General features: G+C 41.3%; 1 protein-coding gene across 1 annotated transcript in view; it reads left to right on the plus strand.

Moving 5' to 3' along the window:
• Positions 1–10,208, plus strand: part of LOC145774165 (disco-interacting protein 2 homolog C-like) — a 56,629-nt gene extending 46,421 nt beyond the window's left edge. The window contains exons 29-37 of the mRNA XM_082585337.1: positions 1,117–1,285; positions 1,574–1,744; positions 4,137–4,256; positions 4,516–4,677; positions 5,134–5,227; positions 5,477–5,600; positions 6,068–6,152; positions 6,821–6,995; positions 9,981–10,208. Of these exons, the coding sequence (XP_082441463.1) occupies positions 1,117–1,285; positions 1,574–1,744; positions 4,137–4,256; positions 4,516–4,677; positions 5,134–5,227; positions 5,477–5,600; positions 6,068–6,152; positions 6,821–6,988 (1,093 nt within the window). The 3' untranslated portion in view covers positions 6,989–6,995; positions 9,981–10,208. The remainder of the gene's footprint in view (positions 1–1,116; positions 1,286–1,573; positions 1,745–4,136; positions 4,257–4,515; positions 4,678–5,133; positions 5,228–5,476; positions 5,601–6,067; positions 6,153–6,820; positions 6,996–9,980) is intronic.
• Positions 10,209–12,723: the final 2,515 nt, after the last annotated feature.

Here is a 12,723-nt window from a genome sequence, read left to right on the forward strand (position 1 = left end):
ACATTAACATCAGGATTGTAATATAACATCAAGGGATTTCTATGGTTTTCAACATCATGTTTCTGACAGATTGGTTATCCATAGTTCACATCGGAATATATTGGTTTGATCTTCACTGAAATTTTAGATCATACTTTAACAAGCAATGACAGTGCTTTGTTCTTTCCTGGTTCACTCAGTGGTGGGAGTGTCTAGCTGGCGCTTGAAAGGGCCTAAATTCGAGACCCATCCAGAGCACGTCGCTTGCCAAAATTGGTAATAACATGTCCCAAGAAGGTGGTCACTTTCTTGCCTACCCTCCACTTAATCTAAGTCACCACCAGCCATAAGCCACATCATTAACATTAATCAGTGTCAAGCAAAGTGTCAAGTAGTCGTCCAAGAACAACACCTTGCCATGCGTCAATTTTACGGCAAGGTCGTTTATTATGGCGAAAAATACATCAACACCTCGTGCTGGCCTGGACAGCTTCTCATCCACTCATTGCTAACTACTGTTTTCTTTATCTATTTGATGGCTAAAAGTTAGAACAGTTTGACTATGTTTGCATGCTGGGTTACAAAAGCTTTTGTGCACATTAGGGCGTTCTTAGCAACTTTATCGCCTTCACTATTTTGAAACTCGTGACCTTCATATCCAACACATGATGACAATGCAAGGGCAGGTTTGACAGGGAGGATTAAACAAATATTTTTATAGAAAGATACAACAATACACTGTTCGTATCATGTTACTTAGTCCTGGAAAAACGCACAATACCTATGGACTAAAGCAAATGTTCTTCAATGTCATAAATCTAATTTTTGTTCCGCTTTTTTGAAATACTACCTAGTCGCCCCGTTCTCGCAAATACATTGCTGTAGCTACCTGTACATTCGCCAGATGGCAACGCCTGACAACTGCTGAAGTTGCCATTCAGTTAACTAGCCGCACGACAAAGCTTTTACCAAATACCTAACTTAGCTCACGAAACTGTAATAATATTGAACTGCAAACGAAGCTTGAGTCATCTTTTTCTTAGCACCATGTGTTTACTAACGAACCTGGCCAACTTGCGTGATGGCTTGAAGTGTTTTGTTTATACATCTGACCGATATCATCCCCATTCTCCCCAGCGTCTACTCCGGCCACCAGTCCTTACTGATGGCCCCCACCGACCTGGAGGGGAATCCCCAGTTGTGGTTGAACGTAGTCAGTCAGTACAAGGTCCGGGATGCCTTCCTCTCCTACAGCGTCGTCGAGCTCTGCACGAAAGGCCTGGCTCCCCTCATTCCCAACTTGAAGGTGAATAAGAAGTTTATAAAAACAACATAAGAAAATGTTCTGTATTAAGTAGACGTTGAATTTACAGCTTCCATAGATCGTATGTATTTGTAGTCAACCAGCATATCAATCCTTGCTTACATTGATTCAACGTCGGTAGATATTGAAACAACATAAAAAAAGACTGATATGCTGAGTCTGATGTCTAAAGTGGTTCGTAACATTAGACTTGAAAGCAGCATTTTTGCTCTCATTCCACTACTTGCAAATTTAATGAAACAACTTATTTCTTCCTTTTCGTCATCACAGAGCCGAGGTGTCTCTTTGAATCAGCTCCGGACTTGCGTCATAGTGGCCGAGGAGAGACCCCGAGTCCTCCTGACCGCCAACTTCACAAAGCTCTTCCGAGACCTAGGTCTGTCCCAACGGTCTGTCACCACCGCGTTTGGTTGCCGGGTCAATGTGGCCGTTTGTCTGCAGGTGAGGCCGAGATTAATCGTTGTTTTTACGTTAAAAAGATAAAATTGTGTTGCCAATGTGACCATGGTTCAATGGCCGGTTTCATGTTACTAGAGAGCGGTAGCTTTGTTATTTTGAGCTGACTTCTGTAAATTTCGATGCTCGCTAAGCAGTCAAAAGTATAGTCAGTAGGCCTATCGCGTCCCTTGCTTATTCCTACATTGCTTAATTTTGCATTACCATTTACCTGTAAAGATTTTGCCATCTTCCTGAATTAATTATCTGGACCGTCTAGTTGATTAGGTTTCTGGAGTTGGCCTAAAGGGAAAATTGAGTATTTTGCCATCACTGCTAAGTGAAGCTTGTCCGTGAATCTATTAGACTCTGAGGCGTTGTCTGAACATCATGGTGCATCTCGAACGGTTACGTTTCAAACCAATTTATTTCAAAAACGTTAAAAAAACAGCAAAGATATTGCAATAAATGTGAAGTTCTTGTTGAAATTAATCCCCTCCTGTTGTGCATTGAAGCCATGCAAGCTTGGTAAGCTATCGGAGCTGCTTGTAGCCGAGGAGCCGTTCCTGGTAGGTCTGTGTGTTCGCCCGCTTGTCGTGTGTCATGTCATTGTCATGTTCAATGTTCATGTGTCTCGTCTGTCCAAGCCATCGTTTGTTAACCATTGTGTGTAAGCCTAGCTACGCCCAGACAGCAAAATTCGTCATTTTTACATTGATTCAACGTCTGCATCTATGTAAAAATGACGGATTTTGCTGTCTGTAACGATCACAGTATCCAGCAAAGGGAAAGTAGCAACATGGTTCTTACGCGTTTTAAGACCTGATGTGTACAGGTGTGGTAACCTCTTCACCCTCGTAACTGTGGCCCCTGCCGCACTATTTAACTTGTTTGCCGATTCTAGTTCATTCATGCAATCATGCATTATAATTTAAGTCGGTCACTCATAAATACATAATTTGTTGTTGAGTTAACGCTACATTCAGTGGAGTTTAACATCATACCAATTGTCTTCGTATTTTTTTTATACGCTCATAGCCATTGTCGGTCAGGGAACCCAGTTTTAAAGCTATAAAAGTGGCCCGTTGTGGGCGCCATTACCTTATTTCTTTTCATAATGTTCGGGTAAAATCCGACCGTTCTTGTCCACTACATGTTCTTTGTCACGTCACGAAAGCTTTCAACTGAACTAATTGTGGCCTTGTTGTGAAATGGCTGGAGATTCCATTTGAACAAGATTCACTTGATAAGTTAGCTTTATAATGTTGAAGCATATTTCAATTACATCACTAAACTACTCAACTAATTTACGCATTTTCAACCTCGCCATCCATCAACTACTCAGTCCATTGTTACAATACTAGTAGGCTATCTCATATTTCATGAGTGGTTTTTGTTGAAAGTTGTGTTTAGTAGGCTATTTGTTATTTAATACTTTCATAGTGTAAGTCAGGGGTTCCCAACCTGGGTGCCATGGCCCTCTAGTGGGCCATGAGCCTTTTTCAAGGGGCCATGGAAAATAACAATTTTTTTAATTTATCATTTCTAAGTCCACTCCAACATTATATAAGCTTAACAAAAGAAACAAATTAAAAATTAAAAAAGTACTAGTACCAGTTACTGTATAAACAAGTTTTTTAAATAAAATGACCTTTTTTGATTTTTTCAAAAGGTTGAAAAAAATAGGAGGGCTATTGATTTTTCAAAATTTTTAAAGGGGGCCCACGGTGTATAAAAGGTTGGGAACCCCTGGTGTAAGTGATTATAAATTCCATTTGGACAAATCCAAGTAACTTATGTTTTCCAAACTTAAATTATTCTAATTAATAACCGGTAACCTGCTTCAGGGGATTAACTCCTTAATAATCACAAGATTTAGAAGCTATGGCCTGAAATTATTTTTATTTGGGATACGGAACCGTCATTTTTAATCATACGACTGGGGCTGAACATCATCATGACGATCTAATATATATCAGCGGCATGATTTGGGCGTGCTCTACTTCATTTAACTAACTGTTTATTCCACTCTGTTATTAACAGTACAAAAGCAAAGTTGCACTTCAGGCTAAGTCTTTGGAATCTGGCTCAAACCTGAAAATACTGTGAAAAAGGTTAAGCTAGATTTGAACGTTCCATAATCTTTGCAGATCTTTACACAGGCCAACCTATTTTTGGCAATTATATTCAACTTTTGATTCAAAATTTATCTGTTAAGCTTTGAATAAATTTTAGATTCATGTCTGAAATATAAGAGCCACATCCATTTCTTTGCAAAAGATCTCGTTCTTCGTAAGTTAGACAACCGAATGTTTTAACTGCTGTTTTGAACACGGCGTACTCAGTCTTGACTGAAAACTGAAATACGTGATTAAACTTTGACCTGTTTGTCTTCCAGGGTTCGTCCTGTCCTGACCCCACCACCGTGTACGTTGATATGAGGTCGCTGAGGAATGACAGAGTATCCCTGGTTGAGAAAGGGTCGCCACATAGTTTGTGCCTCATGGAAACCGGAAAGGTATGTTACAGTTTGGTGGCGATTTGGTGGCCTTGAGAGTGTGGTAGATTATTCGTGTGGAATAAAGAAAGAGTCAGTTATGCTTTGCATGAAACTGCAAAAGTTCCTTGTTGTCTTAAACACTGGGCAACTGTTTTCGTTGTGACTTCTACAGTATTACACACCAAATTCTCTCAGCCGCACAATGATAGCCTTTCATCGACACCACTGGTCCTGAACCTAACAATGAAAGTGAACTGTAATAAATCATCTTTGACAGATCCTTCCTGGGACCAAGGTCGTCATCGCTGACCCAGACACCATGGGTCAATGCTCCGACTCCAGGTTGGGCGAAGTATGGGTGAACAGCCCCCACACCGCTCGTGGCTACTTTGCTGTGTACGGGGGCGATGCCGACGTCGTCTATGATGACCATTTCCAGGTAATTCTACTCTCAGTCCTCTCGCTTAAGTATGGAAGAAGGGTTAACCTCGCTTAAAACATGACCCACCCGCAGACATGACTTAAGTTCAGTGTATTTAAAGCTGAATTCTCTGCAGGCCACAGTTTGCTTGGCAGGCCACAGTTGCGCATAGACTCACATACGACTGGTGGTTAAATCGATTAGTGCACCCACAAACGTTCAATATATAACGAGGCGTGATGTCATAAACCACGAGTTTATTACCACACAGTTCCAGTATCGACCGATACTTGTGCAAGACCAATGTTAGTTTTTAAATATTTGTTTTATATCAGAAGAGTTAATTTAGTAAAGTTCTCAAATGCAGTTACATTCATAATTTCCTGAGAGAATTCGCTTTTTTGAACCACAGACAGGGGTGTCTGTAATTATATTTAGTGACGACCCCCACTCTAAACCTCTCTTCGCCCCCAGGGTCGGTTGAAAACAGGAGACACTCAAACAACTTACGCCAGGACAGGATATCTGGGCTTCCTGAGGAGGACGGAGCTCACATCCGCATCTGGAGGTAATGTCCATCTTGAGTATGTTTCAATAATTTCTAGTGATTTCTCTGAATAGATTTGTTTTACAAATTATGCTACCTACATAAACTGCCCACTGTCTGCGGTTTCATCGTGGAAGAAAACTTGATGCTTGGGACAGTTTGAAGTAAAGCAAGAAATGGCGACATATGATATGCGCAAAGCTCCTACTCTTAACTTAGACAACTTCATCTGTGATGATTTACAACTTATATTTGTCATCCACGCAATAGATCGACACGACGCCCTGTACATCGTGGGATCCCTGGAGGAGACCATAGAGATCCGAGGGATGAGATATCATCCCATTGACATAGAAAACTCTGTCGTCAGATGCAGCACCAAGATCTCCGAATGGTGAGAACTCAGACCGACAGTGACTTTTTAGGGAAAGTCAATCGGATATTTAAATTCTTTTTTCACTGCCAGTAAATCGGCTTTTTTTTACATTGGTTCAACGTCTGCAAACTTTAAAAAATAACTTCAAAACGGGGTGATTTGCTGACTGGGTTATGCGTTGAAAACAAAATGTTGTGCGTTCACAGTCTATCTATACAATTTTAACTTTTCTTGTTCCCCGTATTGCGAAGGTATGGTCAGTAAGGGTACCGAATCTACATCTACCGTCTAAGAGACTTGTGATTACATGCTACTGTATAGCAGCGTGAGAAACTGAATTAGTTTTGCGGAAAGTTCTACATTTTTGACAATTACGACCTTTTTGATGTCACATCGCTGTGATGGCACTACCCAGACAGCAAAATCTGTCTGGGTAGCTCCCTCCTTTAGGGGGTATTGAACTCATATCTATTGTGTTTGCTCAGTGCCGTATTCCAGTCTACCAACCTCCTTGTGGTCGTGGTTGAATTGGATGGGACCGAAACATCTGCTTTGGATCTTGTCCCATTGGTGAGTTACTGCTTGTTACGTTAATTAAACGTTTGATGACGTCGATATTGAGTGAATAGTTGAAATCGTGATTAAAGCTCTGCTATCCTAAACCTGATTTGTAAACTCTTTGACACCTCTGTACGTGTCCATGTAAAAAGGTAAAGGGTGTCCCATACTTGATTCAAGTGTTGGGTATGAGAAGATAAGATTCTCATTGTACTATAAGCCTTCGGCACTAACGAGAGTAGGGTGGCCAGTTCCTTTTCTCGGCCGCCTTTACTTCAGCAACTACGCTCACCCAATTTATTACACCCTAGGTAGAGGTGAGCGGTGTTTTCAACAACCAGCTTAAGCCGGGGTGGAACCGGGTTTGCATAATTAGAAAGCCAACGCCTCATCCGCTGCGCCATCCCACCACCCATGTATTGCAGTAAAAATCAAGCACAATGATTTTTTTACACAATCGTTCGAGAAGCGATGATTGTGCTTTTCCTTCCTAGGAGGTGTTGCCGTTGTATGTTCACAATAGAGACCCAGGCATCAAAACCCGTCATTTTTACATTGATTCAACGTCTGCAGACGTTGAATCAATGTAAAAATGACGGATTTTGCTGCCTGGGGAGGTTTGTCTTGATGGTTTCCATCTTTAAATAAATCGCCTCATCACTTTTTTACGTCCTTGTCAGGTCACCAACGTCATACTGGAGGAACATTACGTCATTGCGGGTGTGGTGGCCATCACGGATCCAGGTTCGATCCCCATTAACTCCAGAGGGGTCAAACAGAGGGTGCACTTGCGAGACGCCTTCCTGCTTGATCGGTTGGACCCCATATACGTCGCTTATAACATGTAAACCAATGGTAAGGAAGGTTGATAACTTGTATGGTATAAGTTTATATTAAACCACCCATCGCAGACTGTTCTGGATCAGCTTTGACAAAAAAGTACCCGGTCATTTGGTCGACAGGACGTTAGGTCGACAGAACGAATCATTTTAGGGTTATTTAACTAACCTTAACCCTAACCTAACTCTAAAATGAATCGTTCTGTCGACCAAACGACCGTACACCGACAAAAATGGCCTCTTTAACTCGAGCATATGGAATTTTACCTTTATATCTTGCATAACGATTTACCCCTTTTCATGCGGGCTGTGTAAGCACTTCCGTATTGTGAAGAGGTCAATATAAGACTCCTGTCCAGAGCTTGGCCTGCAGTGACAGTATCTGAAAATAGTGAGTAGGACATTCATACCTCGAAGCTGCAGTTTTTCGTGTGACTCTCTTCTGGACTTGTCAGAAGTAGGCCTAAACTTTAATGTGATGGAGTATTTGTAAGTAGAAAGAAAAATCCGCTTTCGTTCTTCATCACGTTTTGGTTTACTTTATTCTGACGTCTCCAGAAGAGAGTCAGATGAAAAGAACTGCAACTTCGAGCTATGAATGGCCTTCTCACTATTTTCAAGTTTTGTACCACGTCCGTGAATCAACTCGCCCCGATAGCTCAGTTGGTTAGCGCGTGACTTCTGGAACGAAGAAGCTTCAAGATCAAGCGGCGCTGGTTCGACTCTCGGGGTGTGCGCTTGAGCAACGCACGTTAAGGACTGCTCTCCATTCAGCGGAATCTAATGGATGGAGTAATTCTCCGGCAAGTACACTTCAACAATCGGAAACTTCACTCTGCCAATCTCAGTGACCGGGCCTGCGTCAGTGATTTAAAGCCTCTTACAAGCATGCGAAACTGCCAGGATTAAGCTCTGCAAGAAGCTTTCCCAGTCGGAGGATAAAGATTCAATCAATCAATCAACTCCTCAGTGATACTATTGTCTTCTTTAGTAGGCTCCATTCTACTTGATCATCATCATCCAAATTCGGTTTTGTCCCCACTAGTGGGGGTGGCCGATTCTTTCCTTGCAGCGATTGCCTTCATCCTTATTCAAAAAAGGGGATGTACAAGTGTAACTAATTGCTTACTTCACAGTGTAGATTCAAACGATCTGTTATAGCCTGATGCTGCGGGTTCTTTTTGGCAATATCAAATTACACTAGCTTTCGGAACACAGTTCCCTAGTCATGTGCTATGACGAATGGTGTTGAAGTCAGTGAGTGGTTTTTTAAAATGGTTCTTTGTTTTGGCTTGAGGCTGCCGGCTGTTGAGTTTCTGTGCTGTTAGGCGTTATTGCTGTGAGGTTTTGTTGGATCGGTTGATTAGTAGATTAGGTGACGTAGTTCTTCCCTTTCGGCGCGGTTGTTGATTTTAGGATTTTGTTTGCTAATGAATATGGCTTCTTTGAAACGTAATTGTACCGCGTCATTTTCTCTTCCAATAATTTTAAATTCAAAGTCTGCTTGGCATTGTTGTTGGTGATCAAATACCGAACTTTTATCCGAGCTGAAATGTTCTTTGAGGCGGGAATGGAGTGGGCGAATCGTGCTGCCTATGTAGCTTTCCTTGCATTTTTTACATATAATCTTATAGACACAGTTCTTGGTGTTGCACATGTTGTCGTTCCGTAGTTGGCAGTTTTGCATCCGGCAGGGTTCGGGTTTTTTGTGGTTTTTTAAGTGCGTTTCGGAGGGTTCGGGAGCGCCGAAAGAGGCGGACTGGTAAGTCCAGGTCTTTGAATTTTACTACGTGTGTTTGTGACGGAAGATGTTTTCAGAATGTCTTGGATCTTGATTGACGCAATTCGTAGCTTGTGTTCTAGTTCTTCACTCGCTTGCGGTGGTTTGTGAAGGTCATCGTTGCGAGGGAACCGTGGTATTCTTGTCGATGGATCGTCGTCGCCATTGGTAGATCGGTGCTTATTTTCAGTGTATTCTCTCCATCGGGCTTGGTATGCCAGTTTACAGAAGGACGTTGTGATGCTCAGTATGGTTCGTTCGTCTGGTTGCTTCTTGATGGCAAATTTCGGTCCTTTCATGAGCAGGGTTCGTTCTTGGTCGTTAAGGGAATTTGATAGGTCAGTGATAGGAAGGGATGTTCCTTGATTGTTTGTCGTGGTCATGTTATGCGATTGGTCCTTTGGTAGTCTCCGGTTTAGTCTGTTTTTGTTGCGGCTTTTACTGTCTTGAAATACTAATTTGCTACTTTGGATTATTTGTTCCGCGTGGTCTGGTTCTTCAAAGACCTGGACTTACCAGTCCGCCTCTTTCGGCGCTCCCGAACCCTCCGAAACGCACTTAAAAAAACACAAAAACCCGAACCCTGCCGGATGCAAAACTGCCAACTACGGAACGACAACATGTGCAACACCAAGAACTGTGTCTATAAGATTATATGTAAAAAATGCAAGGAAAGCTACATAGGCAGCACGATTCGCCCACTCCATTCCCGCCTCAAAGAACATTTCAGCTCGGATAAAAGTTCGGTATTTGATCACTAACAACAATACCAAGCAGACTTTGAATTTAAAATTATTGGAAGAGAAAATGACGCGGTACAATTACGTTTCAAAGAAGCCATATTCATTAGCAAACAAAATCCTAAAATCAACAACCGCGCCGAAAGGGAAGAACTACGTCACCTAATCTACTAATCAACCGATCCAACAAAACCTCACAGCAATAACGCCTAACAGCACAGAAACTCAACAGCCGGCAGCCTCAAGCCAAAACAAAGCACCATTTTAAAAAACCACTCACTGACTTCAACACCATTCGTCATAGCACATGACTAGGGAACTGTGTTCCGAAAGCTAGTGTAATTTGATATTGCCAAAAAGAACCCGCAGCATCAGGCTATAACAGATCGTTTGAATCTACACTGTGAAGTAAGCAACGATCGTGCTGCTAAAAGCGAAACTCATTCAACTATGTAACTAATTGATTGAGTCTTGTTTACAGCTTCCTTCTTCAGCGGCAGTGTTTCTCTGCCTGACGCGGCCATCAAAGTGTTACAATCATTATCACTTCATCTATTGCTTGCTCAATAACTCGCGAGGGAAGAGACTATGCAATACACCAGAGCTGTTTGAAAAGTGAATAGCTTGACAATGTGACCCTATTAACGAAGTGTCGATACTACTTTCAACGGTATGAACATTTGCTTCACATCACGACTGATGCCATGAACTCGGTACAATGTCTATTAGGGTGTTTCATTTTTTCACCATTTTTGAAATTCAAAATGCCTGGGGTCCCATCTGGTGGTATTTGGGGAAAAAAGTTTACACCCCAAATATTTTTCAATTATGATGTCATATTGAGGTGGTCCACAAGGTTTGAAATTTTTAGGCCTCAAAATCTCGAAATTTTGCTGTATCTCCGGAACCGCTCATCATAGATCGACAAAATTAGTATCAAAATGCGCAGAAGGGTCGATTTCCTATACCCGATGTAGAGAATATTAAGGTCTATGTGCTTCAGAAAAAAAGTTACTTCAAAACATCTGATTTTTGGTCTATTTTCTCCTGATGAACAGAGATCAGGTGATCAAGATAAGAAGTTTTTCTGTATTTTTCCATTTTAGAAGCTGCTATTGCGTAATAATAGTCCTTGTTAGTTTTGCAAGAGATGAAATGGTAATTTGAAGGTATTATTATTATAATATTAATGTAACCGTTGAGGAAGAGGTATGCTGCTCACCTGCTTTAGATTATGTGTCATTATTGCATTAAGGTCACGTATTAGTAAGTCGATGCAAAACTTCAAGGAATTCGAGAGAAATGTGCTTCCCCTGAATTCAGACATAGTCATTAGTCAGTCACTAGTTTTACTTGAGGAAGAAAGTACGGTAGCCGAAGCCAATCCTCAGTTTTTGAAGAAAATACCCCATTTCAAAGATTTGAAAGATGTAGTTGGCATGTGGAACAAAGCTGGTCTTCCAGTGCTTAGCAAACAGAGAAACCTAGCACTTCTGGCATACAATCTGCCAAAGCATCGGCACTACTATGTTTGAAACAGAGAAATGAAGTACCGTAGTTAGATGTCTATACAGTAGCGAAAGCGACTCTGATGGTGATATGAATTGGGAAGATGATAAGGAATACGAGCCTCTGAAACCAGCTGTTAGGGAAAAGTGTACAAGAAAGTAGCCTAGGCTACATTCTTTTTCAATAAATGATAGAAGTTGTGTACTTGCTGATCGTAGGATGACTTCGGTACGCCAGCAGTCAGACCTTATAAGGTTGGTTCTTGGAAAAGATCAAGTAGCTGCAATGCTGCATTACCTTCGACAGTATACCGCCAACGACAAAAAATGAGAGAAATCTCTGATTGAAAGTGAGAATCTTCTCAACTCAGCTTTTGCCATGCAGTTATGTTATGATGGGCGCGTTGTCGATAAAATAGATCGACACGTTTTCTTGGGCCAACTTGTTGATGATAATGGCATGAAGCACGAAAGTGTGCTTGCTGTTAAGTCTTTTTCCAAAAGTGTGTCGGTCACTGCAGAACTGATTTTTGGCACCATCATCCAGGAGGCTTGCAGAGTTCACCTATCCCAAGTATATTCAATTATTTAGTCATGGCTGATACGACTGCTCTCAACACAGGAAAAAAGTCCGGAGTCAATACTCGACTGGTCAATTATTTTAATGATAAAGTTGGTCATGATATTCATACCCTTAAATGCATGCTCCACATAAACGAAATATATCTTTCCCATGTCATTTTTTTGTGGACGGCGCCAAGAAGAGTCCCGGAGCAATAGGCCTACAAGACGGGGCTTTTGCTTAACCAGATAGCAAGACTAGACAAGCCCAGTACTGAAACCTTAACACTAACTATTTTTACGCAATAACAGCTTCCAAGAGTAGAAAACTACAGAAACACTTTCATCTTGATCACCTGATCTCTGTTCATCAAGCGAAAATAGACCAAAAATCAGATTTTTTGAAATAACTTTTTTTCTGAAGCAGATAGACCTTAATATTCTCTACATCAGGTATAGGAAACCCACCCTTCTGCGCATTTTGATACTAATTTTGTCGATCTATGATGAGCGGTTCCGGAGATACGGCCAAATTTCGAGATTTTAAGGCCCAAAAATTTCAAACCTCGTGGACCACCTCAATATGACGTCATAATTGAAAAAAATTTGGAGTGTAAACTTTTTTCCCCAAATACCATCAGATGGGACCCCAGGCATTTTGAATTTCAAAAATGGTGAAAAAATGAAACACCCTAATGTCTATACAATACATTGCTTGGTGTACCTAAACTGTACCGGATTAGTAAGCTTGAATTTTTACGCTGCCAATGTCGAGCTCCCTTCATCGCGATACGATTGCACTCGCCTTACAGTTTTGTTGACGTGACTTTCGCCGTTTTACTTGACGTTTAATTTGTTTTATGAAAACGTGTAATTATTTCATTGGTTCATTTATTTTCTGTGTTCGTTTCGTTTGCAATAAATATCTCTGGAGGAGTTTCTGACAGCTGCTCCGATAGTTTGCTTGGTGGAAGAAGTTTCAGCTGCCATGTTTATGGCATTTCAAATTGCAAGGCTGCGCCAGCGAAAAACATTGTACACATATTTATGGCGTTCGCCTAAAATCGTACTGCAGTAACGGCATGCAACTTTCCAAAAGGTACCGTAAAAAATTCCCTACTTTAAAATTTGACCAATCAGAGAATCAGAGTCACG

Source organism: Aplidium turbinatum, chromosome 7, assembly GCF_918807975.1.
Source record: "Aplidium turbinatum chromosome 7, kaAplTurb1.1, whole genome shotgun sequence".
NCBI lineage: Eukaryota > Metazoa > Chordata > Ascidiacea > Aplousobranchia > Polyclinidae > Aplidium > Aplidium turbinatum.